The sequence below is a fragment of the Notechis scutatus genome, chromosome 11, assembly GCF_049901735.1.
Source record: "Notechis scutatus isolate UNSWTSFEM ecotype Mainland chromosome 11, rNotScu1.2, whole genome shotgun sequence".
NCBI classification, from domain to species: domain Eukaryota; kingdom Metazoa; phylum Chordata; class Lepidosauria; order Squamata; family Elapidae; genus Notechis; species Notechis scutatus.
In genome coordinates this window covers 13697263-13724488 of record NC_142019.1, presented here as the reverse complement: position 1 = coordinate 13724488, position 27226 = coordinate 13697263, and the positions used below count along the sequence as shown (strand labels likewise).

General features: G+C 43.7%; 1 protein-coding gene across 2 annotated transcripts in view; it reads left to right on the top strand.

Annotated features, from left to right (window-relative positions):
• The first annotated feature begins 52 nt into the window (after nt 1-52).
• The window catches only part of ST8SIA2 (ST8 alpha-N-acetyl-neuraminide alpha-2,8-sialyltransferase 2), a 38039-nt gene continuing 10865 nt past the window's right edge, over nt 53-27226 (top strand). Inside the window, exons 1-4 of one of the 2 annotated variants that reach the window (XM_087972828.1) lie at nt 56-542; nt 20973-21035; nt 23779-23907; nt 25822-26079. In XM_087972828.1, coding sequence (XP_087828954.1) covers nt 445-542; nt 20973-21035; nt 23779-23907; nt 25822-26079 — 548 coding nt within the window. In that variant the 5' untranslated portion in view covers nt 56-444. Of the gene's footprint in view, nt 543-20972; nt 21036-23778; nt 23908-25821; nt 26080-27226 lie in introns of both variants that reach the window. The other variant, XM_087972829.1, reaches the window with a different exon arrangement.

Below are 27226 nucleotides of genomic sequence, written 5' to 3'. Positions count from 1 at the left end.
GCAAAGGGGCGTTGTACAGGGGAGGAGAAAGACGAGGGGAGGGGAGGGAGGCAGAGACCTTGTCTTCTCCCTAGCCCTCCAGTCGCTCAAAGCAGGGGATACAGAGAGGGGACTGAGCTTCATCCTGGGCAGAGATGGAAGTTGGATTTACCGGCCAGAAGATGCGGTGAAGGGGGAGCGAGGGTGGCGGGTGGGGCGGCGAGGCGGCTGCAGGAAGGGGGACCCTCTGCCACAAACTCCCGTCTTAGCGTTCGGGGCAGTTTCGGGACCGCTTCCTTCAGGATCGGGAGCGGAGGGGCGTTCAGGATCAAGAGGAACCCGCCCCCCCCCATCCCAACACACCCCCAACACGCCGTTTTCTGCCGTTCAGCCTCCTCCTCCTCCTCCTCCTCTCCCTCCAGCCGCCCCTCGGATCTTGTCGCGGCCGGGCTGGCCCCGGGCACCATGCCGCTGCCCTGCCGGAGCTGGACCCTGGCGCTCCTCAGCCTGCTCGTGGGGATCCTGCTCTTCGCGGACATCGCCGAGATCGAGCTGGAAATCGGGTACGAGAAGTGGCGCGCGAGAGAAGGGCAAGCCCACCCACCCAGCCACCCCCATCCTCCCCGCCCACCGGCCAGCCAGGGGTCCTTTCTCTTGGGGCTGCTTAAGGACAGTTTGGAAGCAGGAGAAAACCCGGGAGGGGCGGGGGCGAGAAGGAAGAGGGGGGGAGCTGATAAACGGGGCGCGCGGGGGGGGGAGGCAGAAAGGTGGGTCCGACAGGTGGGGCCAAGGGGGCGGCTTTGCTTGCCTAGACAGCCGGGAGGGGGACTCCCTGGGCCGGGTGTGTGTGTGGGGGGTGGGGGTGGGAGAGAAGACAAAAGAGCTGGAAGAAAGGGGTGCCAAGAAGAGGACTTCGGGGAAGGGCTGGGAGGGGGCGCCGGAGTTTTCTTTGTTTCCAGCGCAGCCTGTTTCTGCCTCGGCGGCTGGAGAAGGAAGGAGAAACCGGGAGCTTGCGGGGAGGAAGATTGGGGGGGTCGCTTTCTTTTTATCTCAAAATAAATAAATAATTAAAAAAAAAATAAATAAAGAATCAGGGACTAGCCAAGCCGGGAAAGGTTTGCAAAGAGCGAAAGGGGGGGGGGGTGGCGTGGAGGAAACCACCCCGCCCAGCGCGCTCCTCAATTGCGATTGTTAGGGGAAATTTCCCTGGACGGTTGGGGTATCTCTCTGCCCCCCCGTCCCTCTTTCTTCTCCTTGCTCTCTGGGGAAGGGGCTCCTCCTTGGCATTGGCTTCCACTGCCAGCCAGGGAACCGCGACAGTCTTCCCCTGAGCAGGTGCAGAGCGCAGCTCTTTCTAGCCGGCGCGGCACCATTCCGGGACATCGCCGCCGGTCAGCGCCCCCCCCCCAATCCACCTCCATCTCGAAAACCCCACTTTGAGTTGCCTTGGCAACCCCGCGCTTAGACCCCTAAAGGGAGGAAGTGGGGGAGGAAAGCTGACAAGCCCCTGGGAGGAGTTTGGAAAAGACCCCCCGTCTTAGTCCAGGGAAGACCTCGTCCCAGAGCCCCGAATCCAGCCGGTTCCGTGCCTTCGTAGAACGGGCTAAGCCCGGTTCGTTTGAACGGCGGTGTGACTTGTTTTGGTGGGTTTGAAGGCGACGTGTGAGAACCCAGCCGGTTGGGTGAGTTCATTGTTCGGCGGATTGTGCAGACCTGCGTACACACCCCCTCCCAAGACGCCTCACTTCCACAACAGAATTGTAGCATGGAAGGGAAAGTGAGTTAAAGGAGGTGGGCTTTACGTGCCTGGCTGGTTTTGATTTCCTGGCTTTAATTTGGGTGGGATTCCACCCCGTTGTAGTTCCTTCTATAAGCCACAGTTAAATCAACCCTGCCTTAGTTTGATTTGGCAAGCCTACCTTAGAAGGAAAGATCACTAGCTCATATCCAGGCAGGGCTAGAAAAGGACCGGCTGTGGACAATAGGGCTTGGAGTCCAACCCATTGAGAAAGGCTGATGGGTTATTAATGGCTATTCGCATTGACAGGAGTACCAAAAAAAAAAGTTCTTTGCAGGATCCTGAAGGAACTAGAAAGACAACCATTCAAGGGGTTCTTGTTTGGACACGGCACTTCTTGGTATCAATAAAGATGGAGGTAGAAATGAGGAGGGGGGTCACTTGTGGTCTAGCAGAGCAATTCAATGAATGAGAAAAAGCTTCAAGGGGTATCTGACAACATCCAAAGGACTCAGAGGCTCTGGAAAACCAAACAGAAGCATTGCCAGATCCAATCTGATTTGAGACTGGGGGAAGTCGCTATCTTGGGTTTCAGTTTCCACCATATCCTCAACTAGAACAACAGAATAACAGAGTTGGAAGGGACCTTAGAGGTCTTCTAGTTCACCCCACCCCCACCCCCGGCTCTCAAAGCATTTACATCTGTGGCATTTAATTTGTAATGGCTTTATGGAGAGAGGAAGAGAGGAGAGGAGAGGAAGGGAAAAAGAAAACCAACATATACCTCTCTTTGTTGGGCAGCCCGATCCTCTTCATTCTGACCCTGTTATTCCACTCCTTGAACTTCAATAAGGTCCTCTACAGTCTTTGGTGGCTTCCTCTCTCCTCCCCCTGTACCATTTCAGACAAATCTCTTCTTAAAAACTTCCAGTGTTGGAGCACTCACAACGTCTTACATATTGGCAAAAAAAACCAGAAAATAAAATACAGGCTGAATAGTCAAGACGTTGTTGATGATCCAAACTCTGTCAAGGACCTTGGAGTACTCCTCTCTAAGGATCTAAATGCTAGAGCCCACTGTAACTACATAGCCAAAAAGGCATTAAGAGTTGTTAACCTAATCTTAGGTAGTTTTCTCTCTGGTAATATTACACTACTAACTAGAGCATACAAAACATTTGCTAGACCAATACTCGAATACAGCTCATCAGTCTGGAACCCACATTACGTATCTGATATTAACACAGTTGAGAAAGTCCAGAAATATTTCACAAGAAGAGTTCTCCACTCCTCTACTCGTTGCAGAATATCTTATGCCACCAGACTTGAAATTCTAGACCTAGAAAACCTAGAACTATGCCGCCTTCGGTCCAATCTAAGTATAGTATATAAAATCATACATTGTAATGTCCTACCTGTCAATGAATACTTCAGCTTCAACCATAACAATACAAGAGCACACAATAGATACAAACTCAAGGTTAACCACACCAAACTTGATTGCAGGAAATACGACTTCAGCAACAGAGTGGTCAATGTCTGGAAAACTCAACCTGACTCTGTGGTTTCTTCCCCAAACCTCAAAAACTTTAACCTTAGACTGTCTACCATTGACCTCACCCCTTTCCTAAAAGGTCTGTAGGGGGCGTGCATAAGCGCACCAATGTGCCTGTCCTATTGTGCCTGTCCCTGTCCTATTGTTTCTTTTATTTTTCTTATATGTATTCATGTATTCATAACTATGTCTTTACCTATTATCTTGTAAGCAATTGACAAACCAAATAAAATAAAATAAAATAAATAAGTTGTTCCACTGATTAATTGTTCTCACTGTCAGGAAATTTCTCCTTAGTTCTAGGTTGATTGTCTCCTCAGTTAGTTTCCATCAGTTGCTTCTTGTCCTGCTTTCAGGTGTTTTGAAGAATAGCTTGACTCCCTTTTCTTTGTGGCAGCCCCTTAGATAATAGAAGACTGCTATCATAGTCCTTCTTTTCATTAAACTAAACATACCCAATTCCAACAACCGTTCTTTATACATTTTAGCCTCTAGTCCCCTAATCATCTTTGTTGCTCTTCTCTGCACTTTTTCTAGAGTCTCAACATCGTTTTTTTTTACATAGTGGTGACCAGGGCAAGAAATTTTATTATTTCATGTTGATCGACACTCCTTAGCAAGGGTGAACATCTCATGATTTGTGGTTTAGTCTGCTCTGCAGATTAAGTCTCTTTAGGTGATGATGGCTTTGTGTCTTGTGTGAACCCAGGACATGGGTTAATTGAGTAACTAGGTTAAATGTATCCTGATGCAGGCCAGAGGGACACCAGCTTTTACAGCTCAGTTCTTCTGTGTGAGGAAGGCGGAGAAAGAAGAAAGTGCATTTTGTTTTGCTGCTGGACTGGTTTCTATTGGAAAAAGGAATCTGGGTACAAGTAAAAAGGGGGTGGTTGTGGCCGCCATCTTGACTTTTTTGACTCGATTCCTACAAACACCTCTACCAGTTCTTGAAGCATAACAGTGCTCTGGGTCCTGGTTACCTATCATCAGTTTGGTTTATTGGGCTGAACCAGTTATTGGGTAACATTGGCGCTCGGAAGAGGACTTTGAAAGTTGGAGCAAATCAGCTCTGTTCGGACAATTCAGGAAGGTGAAAAGTCATCTCCAAAATTTTTGAAGGCAATCGTGGCAGAAGCCAACTTGCTGTTCTTCTGAGATTGCTTTATCTATGGCAACCACTCGCTTCATTGTCATAGGTGAGCAGAAAGAACATGCAGGATAGGAACAATGGAACAGCCTGGAAAAACTCCCTCCCCCAGACACGCACAAATATACACTCAGAATTGGCAGTGGTCTGTACTCTGGTAGACTGGGAAGGGAAGGGAAGGGGTTAGGGGAAGGGAAGAGTGGAAAGGGAGGGGAGGAGAGGAGAGGAAGATGGGAAGGGAAAGGAGATAGAAGAAGAATAGGAAAGGGGGGAAGGAAAAAGGGAAAGGGGAGGGAAGAGTGGAAAGTGAAGGGAGGAGAGGAAGATGGAAAGGGAAGGGAAGCAGAAGGAGAAGGGAGATACCAGTGGAAGAAAAAAAGGAAAGGAAGGGAAAAGGAAAAAGAGAAATAGAAGTGAAGAATGGAAAGGGAGGGGAGGAGAGGAAGATGGGAAAGGAAGGGAAGACTTTCACTGGCCTCTGTTGTTTAGGGACTTTTGCTTTTAAATAACATGTTTCTTCAAAACTAAGGCTAGCAATGGAAGCAAACCCTAGCAAAAAGTGGTCAGGACCACAAAACTTCTATTCCCCTTCTCTCTTTCTCCCTCCCCTTCTCTCCCTCGTTTCCTTCTGAGCAGCAGCTGCATGGATGGAGCAGGATGACTTTTGAAGCGAAATGGAGGGCTGTGTGAAAGTGGGCCAAGGGCCAGGCATAGTCTGAGTGTTGCCAGACCCTCTTGTAAACCTGTGAGATGTCAAATAGGTGGATGCCAAAGGTGCTTTCCATTCTAACCTAGTGCCTTAGTTTTAAGTCAGAAAGAAAGCACTGGAGCTATTAAACTCACCACACTATAAAAAAAGATATTGAGACTCTGGAAAGAGTGCAGAGAAGAGCAATCAGGATGATTAGGGGACTGGAAGCTAAAACATACGATGAACACTTGCAGGAACTGGGCCTGGCTAGTCTAGGGAAGAGAAGGACCAGGGGGGACATGATAGCGGTCTTCCAATATTTGAGGGACTGCCACAGAGAGGAGGGGGGTCAAGCTTTTTTCCAAGGCACCCGAAGGCCAGACAAGGGATAATGGATGGAAATTGATCAAGGAGAGATTCAACCTGGAAATAAGGAGGAATTTTCTGACATTGACCACAATCAACCAATGGAACAAAAGTTGCCTTCAGGAGTTGGGAGCGTCATCACTGGAACTTTCAAGAAGAGACTGAACTGCCATCTGTCATAAATGGTGAAAGGTCTCCTGCTTGGGCAGGGGGTTGGACTAGATGACCTGCAAGGTCCCTTCCAACAATGTTAATCTGTTAAAAAAAAAAACTCCTAGAAAGACTCTGGCTTTCCCAACATGGAGAGTCGTCAATGGTCCAGGTACATCAAGGTAGGGAACCTTTTCATGGCCGGAACTCACCTAAGGTGACACAGGTGGAGATTTGCAATAACCAGGATTAACAAGTATGACACCATGCCCAGGTTGCAAAACTCAACTCAGACACTGAGGACAGCTGAAGAAATTACAGGTAGTCCTCAACTTACGACTACAATTGAGCCCAGAATTTCCCTTGCTAAATGAAACGTTTGTTCTGCATGAATTTTGCCCCATTTTATGACCTTTCTCACCACTGCTGTTAAATGAATCACTGCAAATGTGAAGTCAATAACACGGTTGTTAAGTGGAATCTGGCTTCCCCATTAAGTTTGCTTGTCAGGAGGTCACAAAAGGGGATCCCGCCACCCCAGGACATTGCAACCGTTGTAAAAATGAGTAAATATGGAGATGCTGCAATGGCCATACATGTGAAAAATGGCCATAAGTCACTTGTCAAGATTCCAGCGATCACTCTAATTAAATCATGATTCTCCAGCCAAACTTCAAGAAACTTCAAAGGACTCATTAGAGGCAACATACTGGCACTGCCCTGTATGAAGCCAACTCTGGCATACGTAATTTACAGTCACCTGTCACCCTGTTTTCCCCCTCCCCCCTGGGTGTGTCATAAACCAGGTTCTCCAATTGAGCATGTTCATGGGCTGGGTGTCATCATTCATGTTCTCGAATTAAATATTTTCACGGGCAAAAGCTGTGGTATTTTAGTTACAATCTTTTAAAGAGAAGAGTTGGAATGTGCTTTCGCTTTCAACTGCTACACTGCTCTTCCAGATTTCCTTCCTCCTCCTCCCCTTTTTTTATGGCAACTACTAAAACAGGCATAGGAATGTTTTATGGGTTGCCATCACTTTTGTCAGCATCGTAACTTTGAACAGTCACTAAACGAAGTGCCGTAAGTCGAGGAATACAGGAAGCTGTAACCCTTGGCCACATTTCTGTAGCCTGCCTCTGGTAATTAAAGCAGAGTAAACTTCATTAGGCTCATTGGAGTTTTTCTTTTTTTTAACGCTGTCTGTCAGGGTAGATGATGCTTTCTGTAAAATGTTAAATGTCCTTTGAGGCATTTGCTGGAGCGTTTGCATTGTTCCCATCTCAAACTGTTGGAAAACTCTGCTTTTGATTGTCAGCAGGGGTTGCTGGAGAAGATCCTGGGGTTAATAAAGAAAAGAAAAGCAATTTGAGAGCTCCATGTATTTAAGAAAGGCATAAAAATGGGACACAGAATCCAGACGATTCAAAAGAAAATGGCTCGGTTTGAGACTTGTGGTGAACATCTTAATTATTACCACCATTATATGTTTCTGATGTCTTATAAGCATACTGTTTTCCTCTGAATTTTTTCCTCTTTCTCTTTTCTGGAAAGCTGAATCGATAGCATCTGACTTGACTTTCTTTCCCAGTACTTCTCCATGTGACATTGGCTTCCATGTGGTTTCTTATTTGCTTGGGATGAATTTCTCTTTGCATTCGGAACAATTCACCCTTTTTTCCATTGTTTAGTTTTTTTTAAAAAAAAACCTTTGCACTCTTGTTTCAATCTACTTTTTACGGAAACAAAATGGGTGGAATGGCCCATTAAGTCAAGCTGGTGTGAAACCAACAGTTAAGACGAACTAGTGGAAACAAGACTATTGAAACTGGATCAGAATGTCATTTGAGGTTAACTTATATTCATTCATTCCATTTCTAGTTGCCCACCTCAAGCAAGTGACTTCAGACAGTGAACAAGATTTAAGGCCCGCTATGCCCCCTTTTACCTGAGAAGATGAAACTTTCATCTTGTGTTGAAAATGTTAGTTTAAGGATACTTAAGAATCTAATAAAAGAAGAATAAATAAAATAAAAGAAGAACCAGAGATATCCATAAGGAGGGGGTTAAAACAGTCAAGATGGCTGCTACAACCCTGTGACAAAAGCCTTACCCCTTATACGTGTGTGTGTGTGTGTGTGTGTGTACACATACACATACATATATACAGATAGATAGATAGATAGATAGATAGATAGATAGATAGATAGATAGATAGATAGAGATAGAGATAGAGATAGATATAGATATACAGATCAAGGGTGTTCAAACTTGGCAAGTTTAAGACTTGTGGACTTCAACTCCTAGAATTCCTGAGCTAACATGACTGGAGGAGGAATTCTGGGAGTTGAAATCCACAAGTCTTAAACTTGCCAAGTTTGAAGACCCCTGATATAGATATAAATTATATAGATACAGACATTGCGATGTAAAAGAGGGTGGGCTTTGATCAATGTTTGTGGCCGCCATCTTGATACTTTGACCCCCTCCCTTACAGATATCCATGACAAGAAGAGAACAGATCAAGGAAAAAATTGGATGATGATTAAAGATGGATCTTGTACTATTTACTCTACAAAAGTGAGCAACTTTGGTGGAAAGAAGGAAGGAAAGTCAAATTGCCAAATCAATATATGAGAGAAGAATAACTGGGTTGAGAAAAGAGGAAAACAGAAAATCATGGTTGGGTTTCAGAGGCTATCACAGAGAAGAAAGTGTTGACTTATTCTTCAAAGGATCTGAAGGCAGGACAAGGAGTAACAGGTAGAAGCTTGTTAAAGAGAGATCCAACCCAGCAGTTAGGAGAAATTTCCTGAGAGAACAATCAATCAGTGGAACATCTTGCCTTCAGAAATGGTGGTTGCTCCAATCACTGGAGGTTTTTAAGAAGAGACAGGACAACCACTTGTCCGGAATGGTATAGTGGTTTCTGCTTGAAACACCAGACTAGAAAAACCTCCAATGTCACTTCCAGATCTGTTATTCTGTATTTGGTATTCTAATCCAATCCTAAAAATAAAGTGAGGGGATTAAAAACAACAACAGTGTGTATGAAGTGGTGAATAAATGCGGTAGAAAACAAGGATGCTTTGCAAAGATGAAAGAACTGGAGAGATTTAATGAATGGGGTTGATATAAATCAGATTTAGTTTGAGTTCCCTTTCTTATCTCTTATTTCTTTGACTTGCTTCTCCTCGCTTGTCTTCTAGCCTTTGCATAACATGATTTACTTCAAAAGGGAAAAGCATAAGGCATATCTAAGTACATAAGTATGATTTGAATGTGTTTCAATGTATGACTTCACCTCTGTTTTTCCCCCGATCCTGTGGATTTCCTTTTATGTTTACACTTTCAAGGCAAGCGGCTATTTTGTGTGTGTGCAGAATAATGCACTATATTATGGGGATACATTTGAGAACTCAGCTCACAGATGCCCCCTGAAAGCTTTAATGTAGCTTTCGGAGCCCCTCCAAGTATAATGGTCACTAAATTGGAATGTTTAATGTGACAGAAAGGGGAAGGAATTGTCAGATTCATGGGGAACAACCCTTAGCTGTCTATAATGTATTGTAAATGGCTTTAATTTAATTTAAATGCAGTTAAACCCACCTTCTTATCCTGACCCTGGTATGATTTGGAATTTGTCCAATGGTTATTAAAATTGATGGTTATTAAGATTGAAAATTGATGTGTGTACCCTTGCATTTGAATGGGGGGAGGGGAGAAAGAAAGATGGAGGGGGAGAGAGAAAGTGTGTGTGTGTGTGTGAGAGAGAGAGAGAGAGAGAGAGAGAAAACAGAAACAGAAACAGAAAGACAGAGAAAATAACAGAGAGAGGAACAGAGAAAGAGAGAGAAACAGAGAAAGAGAGAGAGAGAGAGAAGAAAGAGACAAACAGAGGAAGAGAGAAAAAGAGAGGGGGGAGAAAGAGAATGAGAGGAGACTTGTGGACTTCAACTCCCAGAATTCCCTAAGAGTTGAAGTCTATAAATCTTAAAAGTTGCCAAGGCTGGGTTCCAGTAGTCCACAGCAGAGGTCCCAAACCCCAAATCTCTCCACAGAATCAGTCCCTGGTGCTCAAAAGGTTAGGGGTCACTGGTCTACTACAGCAAGCAACAACATCTTGTTAACCATGGCTAATTTCAGAAAGAGCTGGGTTGGGTTGGATCAAGACAGTAGTTGAATGAACCATTGCTGGAAAATCCCAGGGTTGTAATCTTACCCAATTGTAATGCACTTCCATGCTGTTGCCAATAAAAATTGCTCCCATGAAGACACCACCAGTTAGCTGAGCTCAATGCAAGGGAGACAGGCAAACCATCCCCCAGAAGGGGATTGGTTTCTGTAGCTGAGAAAAGAGACAGCTTTGCAAAAAAAAAAAAAAAAAAAAGTTGCTTGTTTTGGTAGCAGTTCTCTTAACCGGATTTTCCCAAACATTGAGAAAGGGAAAGGTTGTTTACAGACGACTGTTCCCCACTAGAAACCCAGAAGAAGAGACAGTCGATCTGAAGGCTGGAGGTACAAATCAGAGCACATTTGTGGCATCCCGCAGACTTCACAACTTCAAAATGCTGGTCTGATCTAGGGCCATCTTTTTGTTTGGAAAGCTTTAGGGGTTATTGTGAATCAGAGAACACCCAGAACTGTTTTCCCAGAACCTCTACAAAAATGAACAGTGGATTTTACCTTTTAAATTCAGGAAATCATGGGATGCTCAGCTTGCGTTCCCTTTTCTTAAGCCAGTGAAGGAGAACAAATGATGTCACCTTTGTTCCTTCTCCCCTCCCCTTTTTCCTTCCTCTTCCCCTTTCTTTCTGCCTCCTTTTCTTCCCTTTCCTCTTTCCCCTTCCCTTCCTTCCTTCCTCCTTCCTTCCTCCTGCCTTCCTTCTTGCCTGTCTTCCTTGCCTCCTTTCCTCCCTCCCTCCCTCCCTCCCTCCCTCCCTCTTTCTTTCTTTCTTTCTTTCTTTCTTTCTTTCTTTCTTTCTTTCTTTCTTTCTTTCTTTCTTTCTTTCTTTCTTTCTTTCTTTCTTTCTTTCTTTCTTTCTTTCTTTCTTCTCAGTTCTCTTTAGGATGAAACTCACATCTTCCTAGGAATGTTTTCTTTGACTTAATGCTGGATGCACAGTGTGCCCATGGTTATTTGTTTATTTTTTAATCAATATACACTTCTCCTTTTTTATTATGGAATGGTAGAGTATGAATGATGCTGAATGCATAATGGAGGTTACAGAAAGGACAATAACCTCCCACTGAATTAAGTGGAGCCATAACTGAACAGTCCGGGATGTGATGCAGAACGAACGGTGGTCTGTTCTGTTCTAACAATCTCTGCATAATAATGAAGCTGCATATTCCACCACCCTTTCCCAGAAAACATCCTGTTCAAATGCCAAATCCTCCTGTCTGCCTTTCTCCTTTTCCTTCCCTGTATTCTATTTCCTTTAGCTCTTTGAAAGGAGACTCCAGAAGTCTTAGAGACACAATTCCCAGGATTTTCCATCCTGTAAGGGTCCCAGGATGGGGAAAGGATGATATTTTGAGGGTGTTTTTATTTTTTCCTAAGAGGGAATTTCTTAAGAAATTCACTGTTCTTTCTCAGAGATGCAGGTCTGTGTGTACACAAAAAAGAGAGTGGGTTTATCCATGTTGGATAGATAGTTGGATAGATAACCTGTATCCCTGAAAATACCACCTACCCTGAAAGTAAGTCCTAGCTCGATTTTACATGTGCTCCCAATATAAGCCGTACCCCCAAAATAAGCCCTAATTAAAAACCCCACCCACTCCAGAGTGCACAGGTAAAAATTAAGCTAAGGTGGAGATGGTGGGGTGGAGCTGCCCTACTACTTACCTTTAGACAGATGTAGCCAGACTTTACACCTGCCTTGCCAGCCATTTCTTCTGCAGCTGGCAAGGCTGGCAAGGCTTTCCTGAAGGCCTCTGTAGCTGATAACAAAGCTCCGAATCGATCCAGAGCTCTGTTATCAGCTGCAGAGGTCTTCAGAAAAGACGTGCCAGCCACAAAAGAAGATCCTGAAGGCCTCTGAGAGTGAAAAGGAGGCCAGGGGTGACACACGCAAGTGAGGTTAGTCAGTGGGTGACATCCCCTGAAAATAAGACCTGGTGCCTTTTCTTGGTGGCAAAAATAATATAAGACAGGGTCTTATTTTCAGAGAAACACGGTAGATTGGCTTGGATTAGAATGTTCTAAAAAAGCATGACATAGAAGGAGAAAGGGATAAATAAGCCATTCCTTCTAACACCAATCTTTAAGTTAGGTTTGCTCCGTATGGCTGAAGTTGCTGAATTCTAGATCATTCTAAGCCTTTTTGTGGCTTAGTCCAGAATGGGACAACTTGGTGTGGCCAACTCATCATGGCCAGCTCACCATGCACAACTCGTTTTCTCATTTCTAGCCTATTGTAACCACATGCTAAGCAGATTAAGGACAACTCACTGCAGCCAACTTGCCACAACCAACTCACCATGGCCAATTCGCTGTGGAACAGTTCAACAATTGATTTAATTATTTAAAATAATTTGAAAAATAATTTTAATTTTTGTCATTCACATTTTATTTTGTCCCTCCTTTGACATCCTTTCTTTAATGATTCTATTTCACCATTTCTTCTATAGTAGTGTAACTCTTGTCCCACAGCAAGTTGGCCATGGCAAGTTGTTCTAGACCAGCTTAGCATGTAGCAACAACCTAGAAATGAGAAAACTGTTAAGTCCTGATCCTGTACCAAGGACTCAATTGTACAGGTGCAATATATGGGTGATGTTGGTTTCTCTCTTTATCGGGAAGGAAGTAGCTCGTTCATGCAATTTGCTTAACCCTAGCTGCAAGTTAACAACAGAATTGCATCCTACAGACATATATTATGACTTAATACAATGGTCAGGTTCCCACAACCTATTGAGACAAAGCTGGATTCACACAACATGCACAACTGCAAAGAACCCAAGGCTATCTGGCCTAGACTAGCAAGTTGTGGGAACCAGGGAAGCAGTTGATTTCTCTGGGTGGGCAAGGTAGGTGTGAGTAGATTGGTTAGCTAATTTGACATGCTGGTTAGTTTGGTATCAACTTAGCCTAGTGGGTAGACTCAGCCACTGTAGCTTATCAACTACAATTCAAGGTTGAGTTGCTGTGTGAATGAGGTCAGTTGGAAAAGCTGGACACAAGTTGTTGTTCAATCTTCAGATATTGGGATGGGGCAGGGGTGGGATTCTACCAGTTCAGACCAGTTCTATAGAACCGAGTTAGACCAGTTCTATAGAACACACTCTGCCTGCCAAGTCCAAAATGATAACAAGAAAAAACTACTCACTGAAGATTCCAAAGCAGACCACAAAAAACAGTCACAACGAAACCTGGAAGAGAAGCAAACTTTGTCCCGTACAAAGTTTCCGGAGAAAACACACCCACTTTTATCCCCTGTAGGGTGTGTCTCAATGACTCAGCTCACTCTCTGACCCTCCCATGCCTCCTACGTTGTAGCTCACATTTCTTCCTATGACGCTACCTAGGATCAAGCCAACATTCATCCACTTGATTCCCTGTCAGGGGCTGCTCCGATATGCCCTCTTCCTCCTGATTAATCTCAGGCTGTTCCTTTCAGTTGTCTGATGAAACCTGAGGTATTATCAGGGAGGAAGGCATTGCCAGAATATACATATACATATACATATACATATACATATACATATACATATACATATACATATACATATACATATACATATACATATATATATATATATACACATTAATTCAATATTTATATAAATATTTACAATATTTACATATAAGTCACGCCAGCCAGTCACGTGACCACCAAGTCACCCCACCCAGTCAGCAAGTCACACCCACCCAGTCACATGACCACCAAGCCACACCCACAAATTAGGCCATGCCCACAGAACCGGTTGTTAAGAAATTTGAATCTCATCCCTGGATGGGGGAGATTGCAAAATTCAGCTCAAAATTCAGGAGAAAAACATCTTGAGAACATTTTCCCAAGTGGAAAAATAAAAAGGCATTCTTGAATTTTATTGGCGAAGGTTTCCTCGAATTCCCAATACTGACTTTAAATGTGACAGCTTGGTTTATTAAGAGAAAAAAAAAATTCTTTGGGCAGCCAATTGCCAAGCTGTGATGACATGAATGAAAACTGTTTATGTGCTTCCTTTCATATCTCTCCTTCAAATAGGAACATTAGATTCCCTTTTCTCTAGCAAGGAAATGGATGCAACCAGATTTTTTTTTTTCAAAATTAATCCCAGCGGTCCATTCAGGATCGCCGCAAGTCAGAATTTCTTTAATGTTCCCCCAGCTCTTCCGCTGCATCCAACCGTGACATCACAGGCTGTTCACCTCAAGTTGGCAGGTGGGACCCCAACATAAATTGTTATGCAGAATGCACCATCAGCTCTCATTCCTCGGCCCATTGCCCATGAAAGAGTCAGGACTGTGATACCCGGAATTATTTGGGCCACACTTTGGCAGGTTGGGGAAGGTTGTTTTATACCATATTCCTCCTCCAGATAAGGTGAGACAGGAGACAATGAGTTATCTTTCAGGCACCACTGACATATTTTTATTGCAAAAGATTCCAAGGCACAGACCAGACAATCAAACTTACTTACTTACTTACTTACTTTCTCTCTCTCCCTTCTATTCTCACTCTTCCTTCCTTCCTTCCTTCCTTCCTTCCTTCCTTCCTTCCTTCCTTCCTTCCTTCCTTCCTTCCTTCCTTCCTACCTTCCTCTCCTTCCTTCTTTCCACTCTCTTTCTCTCTCTCTCTCTTTCTTCCTTTCACTGCTTCCTTCCTTCCACTCCTTTCCTTCCTTCCTTTTTGTCTTTCTTTCTCTTCTTCCATTCTTTCTCGCTTTTTTCTTTTTCTTTCTTCCTTTCTCTCTCCTTCCTTCTTTTCTCAAATATATTAACTTTTGCCTCCAAAAACCCAATCATACACACTATTTCTATAATGATAAACCATTCTAATCATTAAATCCCAGAATTAAAAGTTCCTTTCTTTCTGTTTCAAGCAAACAGACCACGTAGAAATGAAGCTAGACCAAGGTTTTCATCAAGATTGCTTGTTTCGCTATCTCAGCCAGTTTCATTAACTTCTTCATCCATTTTTCCATTGTGGGAAACTGCAGATCCCTCCATCTCTGTGCATACAAAAGACTTGTTGTCATATAGGAACAATGTCCACCCACCACTTTTTTTCTCCTCAATCTGTTTATCTAAAAGATAAGCCTAAACCTAAAAGAAAAATGTCAATTGTTCATTTGGTTTAGGAGTCCTCTGAATCAAAGCTCTTTGTGATCCCAATAAATTGCTTACATTTCCAGTATATATTTGAACTTACGATTCAGAATGGTATGACGGATGGGAGCAGTGTCCATACAAGCAATTGGGGAAGAGGGATTTTGGCTGATCAGCATGCAAAACATTCGCAAGACGGAATCCCTTGCACTTCTCAATTGGGAAACCCATCAAGGGTTATCCCAAAGACGCTTTTTCAAAAGGCAACTGGACCTTCTTTGCTTTTCCTTTTAAGACATTTCACTTCTCATCCAAGAAGCTTCTTCAGTTCTGACTGAATGGTAGGGTATGGAAGGATTTATATTCCTGGCAGTCATCTGGTCATTAGCATTCTTTCTGAGAGTCCCTGAGGCCACTTGGATGCCTTCAGGGTCACCCGAATAGTGCAGATGGGTGTGGATTCTTTTTGGAATTGCTGAAAGGACTGGGTTGTTACAACAATACAAACACAATATAAATCCTTCCATCCTCCACCATTCAGTCAAAACTGAAGAAGTTTCTTGGGTGAGAAGGAAAAAGTCTTCAAGGAAAAACAAAGTCCAGTTGTATTGTGAAAAAAATAAAAAAAGCACCTTTGGGACAACCATGACTTGTATGACCGAAAATCTCCATAGATAATCAAGGGCTGGCTTAACCAACATCCTGATGGAATACCTACCCATCATTCCATCCAGACTAAAGGTAGTCCTCAATTTATGACCACAATTGAGCCCAGAATTTATGTTGCTAAGTGAGAAATTTGTTAAGCGAGTTTTGCCCCATTTTATGGCTTTTCTTGCCACATTTGTTAAGTGAATCATTTCAGTTGTTAATTTAGTCACACGGTTGTTAAGTGAACCTGGTTGATTTTGCTTGTCAGAAGGTGATCACGTGGTCCCAGGACACTGCAATTGTCATAAGTGTGAGTCAGTTGTCAAGCATCCAAATGTAAAACAGGACCATGGGGATGCTGCAATGGTCATAAGTCCCTTTTTGTCAGTGCCATGGCAACTTTGAACCGTCACTAAACTGTTATAAGTTGAGGAGTACCTGTAGAGGAAGGGGTTAAAATCTATAAAGGGGTTTCTTAAGCCAGCTTCATTTCCAGCTGGTTTATGCTTGGAAGACTAACTGCTGAAAGCTTCAGTGTGAAGAAAAAATACCTCTCTAGGGAGAGATGTAATAGATCTGAAATAAAGCAGTCTTGATGAATGGATGAATACCAGCAGAGAAATGAAGAGGTATGTTTAGTTATAAATGAAAGGTCTAAAATGTATCTGAGAAAGTATGAATTAGTGTTCTCCAGACTATTACGAGTATCTATGAAAATAGGAATCTGTAAGTTGGTAATAAAATGCATGTTACATTCCAGTGAATGGTGATCGTGAAAGGGCCAGAAATGAATCTGGCGGAAAATTGAGTGACATTTTGAATTAATATAATTGGAGATGGGAGATGCGTTGTTAGGAACCATGATTAAATGGGTGTGTGGAGTGTAGCAAAGACCGTTTGGGTCACTCAAACGTTCATGCAAGAATGAATGAGAATTATATTGTGAGCCTCTGCTTAAATATTGCTTCAAATATATAACTCAAGCATATGTCTATTCAGATATACACAAGAAGACAACTTCTTTCATTGTTTATAATGAAAGAATGAGATAATTGATGAGCAATTCAGGAGCGAAGCGAGATTCTCAATGTAAAAAAGGAGCCTTTATCGATAGCATCAAGAGTGAATTTGGAGTGAAATGGACATGAAAGGAATTGGAATGAAAGAAGAATGTCTACTGGACTAGAACAAAGTTTATTTATTTTATTTATTTGTTTTATTTTGTCAAAAACTTACAATACAATAGTAATAAGAATAAACATAAATTTAAGTATAAGAAATAGGAACTAATAATTGGGGACAATAGGACAGGGACGGTAGGCACAATTATGCGCTTATGCATGCCTTCTTGTTCCTTCTTCTTGTTCTTGTTTTTCTTGTTCTCCTCCTCCTCCTCCTCCTCCTCCTCCTCCTCCTCCTCCTCCTCCTCCTCCTCCTCCTCCTCCTCCTCCTCCTCCTCCTTCTTCCATGTCTAGATCAAACTTTAAACTTCCAGAATGAAGCCACCTTCTTGGCATTGTCTCTGGCCAGAAATAAGTCATTATCAGTACATGTTTCTGGTAGTAGCTGACATACCAGTAGATGGGCCAGGTTCTGTGTATCTCCACATTCACACAGCATGTTGTTATTGCTAACATCCTCCAATTGAGCATATTGGTTTTACACTTAGGCCTTCCAACTCTCAAACTACTCCGTGTCCTCTAAGGGAGGTCAGGTCCTTCAGCCATACCCTCCTATAAGTTTATTTCCTGCTTAATTGTCTCTTCCATCCATCTTTTGATTCAGTTTTGTTCTTGTGTACCCTGAAGAATGTTTGTTCTTAGAAAAAGCTGTTCTTAGATTTAACTCGGCAGGCTTGGGGCATCTATCCCAAGAAGAAACTAAATATGAAGAAATAAAAAATGATAAGAGTAAATAGAAGAAATAAGAAATGGAATTTAAATCCTGGGAGAAACAACAATCAGAGACATGCTGATTACCACTTGAAGGGCTAAACATGAGGAAATCTTTAAAAAAAGTTTCTTGTTGAAGGCAAAATAGATAGAATAACAGAGTTGGAAAGAATCTTAGAGGTCTTCTAGTCCAAACCCTTGAAGGAAACCCAATACCACTTCAGACAAATGGCTGTCCAGTCCCTACTTAAAACCCTCTAGTGCTGGAGCACCCACAATTTCTGGAGGCAATTTGCTAATCAATTAGCCTTAGGTTATGTCAATAGGTACCAGGCTCCTCAAAAATAAGACTGGAACTTATGTTAATTTTTGCTCCAAAAGATCCATTAGGACTTATTTTCCAGTTAGGTTTTATTTTCAGGGAAATACAGTAACACTAAGGCAATGCAAATAACTGAAGAAGTTACAGTTGATGTGACATTTGTATCTGACTAGGCCCAGCAATTCACTAGAGTGATAACTAACCACTATAACAGTCACCTGCTACTTGGGAGAAAGACCGTGATGAACTGAGATGAAATATTAAAGTGCAGAGACATCACCCGAAGGAAAGGTATGTATTGCCAACCTGGATCATCAGAAAGAAGAAGAAGAATTGATGCCTTTTAGCTGTGGTGCTGCAGACAATTGTTGAGAAGAGCTTAGCCTGCAAAAGGAACAAATAATTCAATATGAGCCGAAGTAAAATCTACTGGAAGCGCTAGTAATGAAGCTCACCAGAAACCCTAACAATGAAAAACTGACTGGATTTGAAGCTAATGCTTTTTTTGGAGATGTAATGAACAGGCAAGAGTGATTGGAAAAGTCCCTTATGCAGGTGGGGGAAAAACCCCAAAGCTGATTATAAAAAGGCTATAAAAAGAAAGGCTATAAACCAGTGGTGGCTAACCTTTTTGGGCTCCTGTGCCAAAAATGGTGCATGTATCGCGCTCGCGTGCCCACACCCAGAAGGCAATGTGCCCCCCCCATGCCCCCTACACATGTGCGTACAATCCCCACCCCCCACCCCCTTACCTGCACTGCACCTCACAGCTGATTTTCGGCTGGTTTGAGGTCCTTTTCGGCCTCCCAGAGGCTTAAGGAAGGCTTCTGCAGGTTTCTGCAGGCTTTGCAGGACAAAAACTAGCCCCGTTTCGTCACTTCCGGTATTTTCGGAAAAACAGGAAATAATGAAACGGGGCTAGTTTTCGGCCTGCAAAGCCTGCAGAAGCCTTCCTCAAGCCTTTGGGAGGCCGAAAAAGGCTTCAAGCCCGCCAAAAATCAGCTGTCAGGCACACACATGTGCAGTGAGGTAAGTTTGTCTGCAGTTGTTCGTGTGCCGGCACATGTGCCATACGTTCGCCATCACGGCTATAAACTATCATGGAGAACACAACCAGGAGCAGAGTACAGGTAGTCCTCAACTTACAATCACAATTGAGCCCAACATTTTTGCTGCTGAGTGAAACATTTCTTAAATGAGTTTTCTCCCATTGTAGGACCTTTCTTGCCGCGGTTGTTAAGTGAATCAACGTAGTTGCTAAGTTAGTCACATGGTTGTTAAGTGAATCTGGGCTTCCCCACTGACTTTGCTTGTCAGAAGGTTGCAAAAGGGGATCCTGTGACCCCAGGACACTGCAATCATCATAAATGTGAGTCAGTTGCCAAGGGTCTGAATTTTAATCAAGTGATCATGGGAATGCTGCAATGCACGTAAGTGTGAAAAACGTCTGTAAGTCACTTTATTTGGTGGCCGTTGTAACATCAAAGGGTCACTAAATGAGCTGCTATAAGTTGAGGACTACCCTATGCTAGGGTTCCAGGGACAAAAATGATGACATGGAAGTCATAAACGTTGAAAGGAAATGTGTAAAGTGGCAGGAGTAGATGGTGTAACTGGAGAAAAACAATTGTGGTTTACTTACTGGGTAGCTGTGCAATTGGTTTAAGATGTGTGTAAAGGCTGCATCTGTGCCTGATAATTGAAACAACACCATTATTGTTCTCCCTACAAAGGAAACAGCTGAATGAAAACTACTCAACAGTAGTTTGCTAAGTGTGCCAGGGAAGAATTTTGGTGGAATTATGATTGAAAGGATGCAAAAGATGACTTGTGAGCAAAATTTGGGAACTGCAGGCAAACGTTATGCTTTCTCCTTCTCCCTCTTTCTCTCCTTCTGTCTTCCACCTTCCTTCCCTCTCTCCCCCTTCTCTCTCCCCTCCCCCTTCCTCTCTTCCACCCTCCTTCCCTCCTCCTCTCTCTCCTTCTCCCTCTTTCTCTCTTGCACCCTCCTTCCCTCCTTCCCTCCCCACTCTTCCACCCTCCTTCCCTCTCTCCCCCTCCCCCTTCCCTCCCTCTCTCTCCTTCCACCCTGCTTCTCTCCCCCCTCTCCTTCTTCTTCCATCCTCCTTCCCTCTCCCCCTGTGTGTGTGTGTGTGTGTGTGTGTAATGCAGCTCATATCAACTCTTCAGCAGATCTTTGAGAGAACCATGCAAATGTGAGCAGCTCCTAATAGTGTGAAAAGTATAAAACAAGCATTGGTGATGTCCCCTTGGTTGCTTCGTGTATTTATGGAGAGTGAAAGGACACTTATGGTGATGTTGGAAATGTTTTGGGTGGGTGCACAAGTATACCATGTTCTTGGCTAAGAACTTAAATAACTTTCAGTGAACGTTAGACAGCTTGTATCACGCAACAAGAGAACCTGTTTGTTCTGGTAGTTAAGGTCCTGGGTTAGGAATGAGAATACCCAAGTTTTGGTCTTTCCTAAACCTTCTTGATCTTGGCCAGTCACACCCTCTCAGTAATACGAAAACAGCCGTATTTCCCACCCCAAATTATATGGACTTCTGTGTGTATGTGCGTGTGTGTGTTGCCATATATAAAACCCATCATCCGTGAGTCTTTTCTTATTGACTATCCATAAGTCCTAATAAGAAAGGCTCTGCTCCACGATAATGCTTAGCTTTCCAGTTCAAAGTTGATTTTGCAGTTGTGAATTTCCCGAAAAGGAGGCCGTGTATCCGTCTTTCACCCTGCAGAGATGTTGAGCTTTAGTTCCCAGAGGGCCAGTTCTGTTTCTGGGAAAGTTTGGATTCAGGTGGAAATTGCGAATAGAAGATGCAAGGAAAAGCTAGACCAGAACTGGCGAAAAATTATCCTGCTCGCTTTGCTGCTATTGATTTCATTGCAAGTTCCTTCTGAATAAGAGCCCTTTGGCCAACACTCTTGATCAATTCCAACAAAGGATTGGCCTGGGTTGAATCATTTCTCATCAACCTGCTTGCTTTTCATCTTGGTTAGAAGATGTTTCACCAGAGCTGTGAAGGACAGGAGAAAAAAGAAACGGTCTCTGAACACAAGAGCGTATCTAAGCATCTTATCTCTAGACGATGAACTCTGTGAGTGTTTTTGCTACTCCATGGTGCAGAAGGAATCGCTGAGAGCAGTTGATAAATAATACATTTCCTTTTGTTTTGCAGGAATTCTGGGGGCCGAGGCGCAGTCCGATCAGCAGTGAGCAGTTTACATAGCAGATTGAATAGGTTCGTAAAATAGATGGTGTGTTCCTTTGTTTTCTGCTCAAAGGTGCCATTAATCTCCTTCATTCCATCATTTCCTCCTTTTCAGTGTGTGTGGGGGAGATGTTCTATTTACTTACTCTCTAGATCTGCTTTTTCCCCATGTTTCTGGGCATTTTCCACAAAGAGACTGTATAGTATATCTTGTTAGGCCCTGTTTGGTTAATTGTGGGTTATGTCTAAGGCACAGTTTGCTGACATTATACTAAGCCACAATGGTTTTAGCAAACCATAGATAGCAGGTGAATCCAGCCATTAACTGGTTGAGAGTGTTGAAAGCAAATAAACAGCTGGATCTTTACTGGATCCAAATGCATCTCTGCCTCTTCTGAAATTTAGAATAGAAATAGAAATAGTAGAAATAGGAGTAGGAGTAGGAGTAGAGTAGAATGAATAGAGAATAGAATTAATAGAGAATGGCATGGCATGGCATAGCATAGAATAGAATAGAATAGAATAGAATAGAATAGAATAGAATAGAATAGAATATTGTCACATTAAATGTACACTAATCAGCATATATTACAATGAAATGTCCTTGCATTCAGCTCTCAAAAGATAACCTTTATGCATATGCCCACATACACACACACACACACATATGACACAGAGAAACATCACAGTCTAGTTTGAATGTATACATATACATGGCAAAAAGAAAAAGGAAAAAGTTTTCCACATCAGTGTGTGATTACCCATGCAAACTTTCCCTCCTTCAATTTAGCATCTGGCTGGGTACAGGCGAGTTATTCTCTACAACGAGAACAAACAACATTTGTACCTTGCTTTCTGTTTTCAGGATTTTAGCTTCAAATAAATTCTTTGTTTACACTACCAACGCATGTGGGAAGTTTTGAAGACAATTTAGTCTTGCAGGTTGGTATGGCAATCTCATAAACACTGCAATGTGTTAGCAATATGTTCCCTTTTCTTGAAATGAAAAAAAGAGGGGGGGAGGGGAAAGTCATGGGTTGAGTCATTGACCTGAAAAAGCGGTACTCAGTTACTGGTCAACATTTCAGCACCGGTTGGTGGACAGTTCTCTGAGCTCAGCTAATCTTATGTGGAAGACTAGCAAGGATTGGTAAGGGCTGATGGTTCTTCCTAAGCCCTTCACTCATAGATAAGTCCAGAGATTCATGTTTATAGCATCCTGAGCTCCAGATAGTCAGATCAGCCTGGATCATCCTCAGAGGCATTTCAAACTGAATTCAGATGACCTGGGAAATAAAGAACTGCTTATGTGGAAGGGATTCATGTACCAACAGATGTGCTCTGTTGCATTATTGCTTAGTCTCTTGGTTTGTTTCCACTGGATAATCTTTCCTAGACTATGGCTTCACAGATTTGGTAGGATTGCTACTCCCAGGAAGATCAACATGGGCCAAAGTTGCAAATATGCAAGATGTCAGGTTGAGGAAGATGAGCATCATCCAATACATAGGATTGATTGCTTTGGCATGTTCAACCAAAGAAGTAAATGGGTGACGAGACCCCTGGAATATGAGGCATATAGGAAGCAAAAGTTCGAGAAGGAATGTGCAAGGTTTGAATTTAATTCCACACTTTGAAACTGACCAAGAAACCCAAAGTTATCAATTTAAATATGCAGATTTTATACACACACACACACACACACTTATAAAATGCGAAATCCAGGTTTCTGCATGTATCTGTGAAAACAACATTTCCAAATGGCCTGAGGGAAAACCGCTTGCACACATGGTGTACATTAATTTGCAAACAAAATGAGCCTCTTCAAGAAAACGCTTACCAAATTGCAAGCAAATTATAGCACATTTTGTTTTGTTTTGTTTTTTTTTTAAAAAAATCAGTGCGATAAAGGAAATAAGACACGGAGGTGAGAAACAGAGAAAACCTAAATGGATTGGTTCCAAAAGAGGAAAAATAGAGAGGAATCAAAACTGATAAGCGTCAGGTCTCCCAACCCATCAGGATGGTGTTGGACTGTCACCCGAAGAGAAATAGGAATGGGGAAACCCAGCCAATTTCTAACTGATAGCTTCAACTAGCTTTCTTCTCAGGGATTGCAGGCTGGCTGGCATAGGCGAGCAATCAGACGGATATTGGGAATACTATTAATAAATAGCACCTTCTCTTTCTCTCTCTCTCTCTCTCCATCCATCCCTATCCATATCCATACACACACACACACACTCACACACACACACACACACACTCACACACACACACACACACACACACACAATCTATTCATCTATCTACATATCTATCATCTCTCTATCATCTATTTCTCTCTCCTTCTTTCTATAATCTATTCATTATCTATCTATATCTATCTTCAATCAATCAATATCTATCTATCTATCTATCTATCTATCTATCTATCTATCCATCCATCCATCTACACACACACACAATCTATTCTTCTATCTACATATCTACTATCCATCATCTATTTCTCTCTCTCTTTCTATAATCTATTTATTATCTATCTGCTTGCCTGCCTGTCTTTCCATCTCTGTCTGTCTGTCTATCTGTATCTATCTATCTATCTATCTATCTATCTATCTATCTATCTATCTATCTATCTATCTATTTATCTATCTATCATCTATTCTATCTACCTATCTACCATCTATCTGTCTATCTATCTATCTATCTATCTATCTATCTATCTATCTATCTATCTTTCATTCTTCTTTGTTCTCCTTTTTCTCTCCAGAACGGAAGGGACAGTAAATGGGTCTTCATCTCCACCTGTTGCTGAGCACAGTAATGGCAACGTTAAGCACCAGGACAAGACAGTTCAATCCCAGTGGACACACAATCAGACACTGTCACTGACCATCAGGTAGGGGGGAATGGCCCATAGGGACAAATGTCAGCTGCGGTTGACAAATGGCAGACAAAGGCCAAGGTGGACACTAGTTATGTGGTGGACAAGGAGTGGAACAACCAGGGGTCAATTCATGGGGTGAGTTTGGGCCTTCCAGAGGATAGATTTCTGACCCCTCTCTTGACAAATGGCCCCATAGGCAGCTCCCTTAACACCAACGATTTTAAAGACAAGCAGAATAAAATTGCTCTAAAAGCTCCTGGGGAAAAGCCAGTACAGGCAATCCTTACTTACAACCATTGCAGCATCCCCATCAGAGGTGGTGTATTCAGCCGGTTCTGACCAGTTCTGGAGAACCGGTAATGGAAATTTTGAGTAGTTCGGAGAACCAGCCAATACCACCTCTGACTGGCCCCGCCCCCATCCCGAGTCCCAGCTGATCGGCCGGGTCTTCTTTGGTTGCCCTGCACAGGAGAACGGAGCTGCAAAGCAGGTTAGTGGGGTGGGGAGGGAATGGGGATTTTGCAGTATCCTTCCCTTGCCACTCCCATCAAGCCACCCCATGCCCACCAAGCCATGCCCACAGAACCGGTAGTAAAAAAAATTTGAATCTCACCACTGTGATCCCCATGGTCATGTGATCAAATTTCGGAAGCTTGGCAACTGGCTCATATTTCAGCGTCCCGGCCTCATGCCAAAAGAAGCAACACAGTACTTAAATTCACAGGCAACCCTGAAAAAAAAATGCCTTCGTATCATGGAATATATAAAAAGAAGCCATTTGCAAAACACCAATGGATTACTTCCTTCTTTTGTTCCATTGTACAATTCTGTTTGGATAAGTTGGAATCCCTCAAAGAGTGGGATAGCTCCAGGCTAGAAAACCTTGTTGACAGAGCTGGGGAAATGATTTTTGCATGAAGTGCACATAGATTATGCATGCCAAGAAGTATTAGTATAACAGAAATGGCCTCTGAGTCGAGCTGAATGCTTAATGAATACACATCTGTGCAGTTGGTCAGGAATGACTGAGTAGTTTTCAACTTCTTGGGGGGTGCCTTCTTTTTGGGGGAGAGAGGGAGGTTCCTCTCCCTCTCCAAATTTCCATAAGGTTACATAAATCAATATTAGTCTCATGCTTCCCCTTCTTGTTACAGGAGCAATTGAAATTTCAAAATTCCTGTACCTATTTGCAAGATAGGATTTCCCAGTCATCCAGGGGTGGGCAACGGGTTCTCTGCCTGACTGCTGGGTGGGCGTGGCCAGGGTGGGTGGGGCCTAGTTGGCCTCCTGCACCACAGCGGGGAGGGGGACATTTTCACCTCCCCAGGCTCCGGAGGCTTTCCTTGAGCCTCTGGGAGGGTGAAATCTGCCTCCCCCAGGCTCTGGAGGCCCTCTGGAGGACGAAAACAGGCCCATTTCAAGCCTACCCAAACTTCTGGGAGGCCCATTTTTCACCCTCCCCAGGCTACGGAGGCTTTCCTCGAGCCTCCGGGAGGGTGAAAACTGGTTCCTCCTGGCTCCAGAGGCCCTCCGGAAACCAGAAACAGGCCCGTTTTCAAACTTCTGGAACTTCCAGGAGGCCCATCCCCCCCCCCCCGAAGCCTCCATGCAGACCCTGCACTTACTTCGCATACAAAATGGGCCTCGTGGAGACCCCTGGGAGAAGCGGGATAGGGTGGGAGGAGTGGGCAGGGCCAGCCAGGGTAGGATTTAGCGGTTTGTAAAACTGGCCATAACATTAGCTGTGGGTCTGCCCGAACCCCGGGAGAACCCATAGCAGCCCACTCCTGCAGCCATCCCAAAAAAACCTTTGCTCTGTTTTGTGACCTTTCCCTGCCGTATAAGAGGAAAGGAGGGAAGGGCTAGGCAGTATTCCTGAGGCATAACGGCTCTTTCTGTGTTCGTATCTTCCTCTTCTTCCGAAAGGAAACACATCCTGAAGTTTTTGGATGCCGAGAAAGACATCTCGGTGCTCAAGGGAACGCTGAAACCGGGAGACATCATCCACTACGTGTTTGACAGAGACAGCACCATGAATGTGTCCCAAAATCTCTATGCCCTCTTGCCGAGGACATCCCCGCTGAAGGGCAAGCATTATCGGACCTGTGCCATCGTGGGGAATTCAGGCATCCTGCTGAACAGCGGCTGCGGCAAGGAAATTGATGCCCACAGCTTTGTGATAAGGTAACCCCCCTCCTGAAAAAGGCAAGGAGACTCCAGCTTCAGGCAGGGTAAGACAGACCTTGGGTGGCAAAGGAGCAGGAAAACTTCTTTCTCCCCCCCCCTCCTTCTCGCCTTCCCTCCTTCTCTCTTATCAAGGTACCACCTAGCTAGGCTGCTTAGTTCCGGGGGTTCAATATTGGCTCCTTCCTTATTTGTTTTTAAACAGGGAGCTTAAAGAAGCTGTTGACTGATGGGAAAAGGCTTGGACAATGGAAGCCCTGTCAGAGGCGTCAGAGTGGCACAAGCACATGGTGCCCAAAGGGGTAGAGCTTTGGCACAACCCTACAATGTTGTGTTTCTCATTTGGAGACCTACAGAGAGACCATTGAATGGAAGGCAGGTGTCAGCTGCCGATCTTCGCTTGCTTTGAAGCTTGCTAGCAACCACCTTAACCATGGGAGAGAGGGCATTTGGGAAGGGAAGAGGGCCGGAGGTGTGAAAAGAATGATCATCATCTTCTTTTTACGACCCCATAATCCCTTGAGGGGTGGAGTCTGGGCAACTGAATGGAGCTGGCAGAGTGATTTCATGGCCGGATGCCCTCCCCTGTTGCCAATGAAGAGTTTTGTCCAGCAGATATATTCTCAGAGAGAGGAATATCTGCCTCTAACTAGGATCGAACTCACAGCCTCCTGATTGTGAGACGAGAGTTCCCCCTCTAGGCCACCACGCCACTTGGAGGTGTGAAAAGAATGCGATGGGAAAATGGGGAGTACGGACACGGACCGGAACCAGAGGTGCCAAACCAAGCCATCTTCCTGCCTTAAAGGACGCTGGGCCTGGGAAAGGAATTTACTGCAGTTCCGGAGGCACCAGGTTCCAAAAACATTGGAATAGGACCTGATTGGACTATTATCCCGGGGGGGGGGGGGGGGTTTTGGACATGGCTTTCAATGTATGCTTTTTGTGTGGTTTTTCTTCAGAGATTGCCTTGCTCATGCTGCACTCAGCATCTCTAATAAAGTTAGAAAGGTTGTGGACTACTGCTGTAGATGATGTCTAGAACGAAATAGATAGTCTGTCCCTGAGCCTGTATTCTCTTTTTTAGTACGTATAACTTTTATAATAGGCTGACTCTGTAAACCATTTAGAGAGGGCGGTAAAGCAC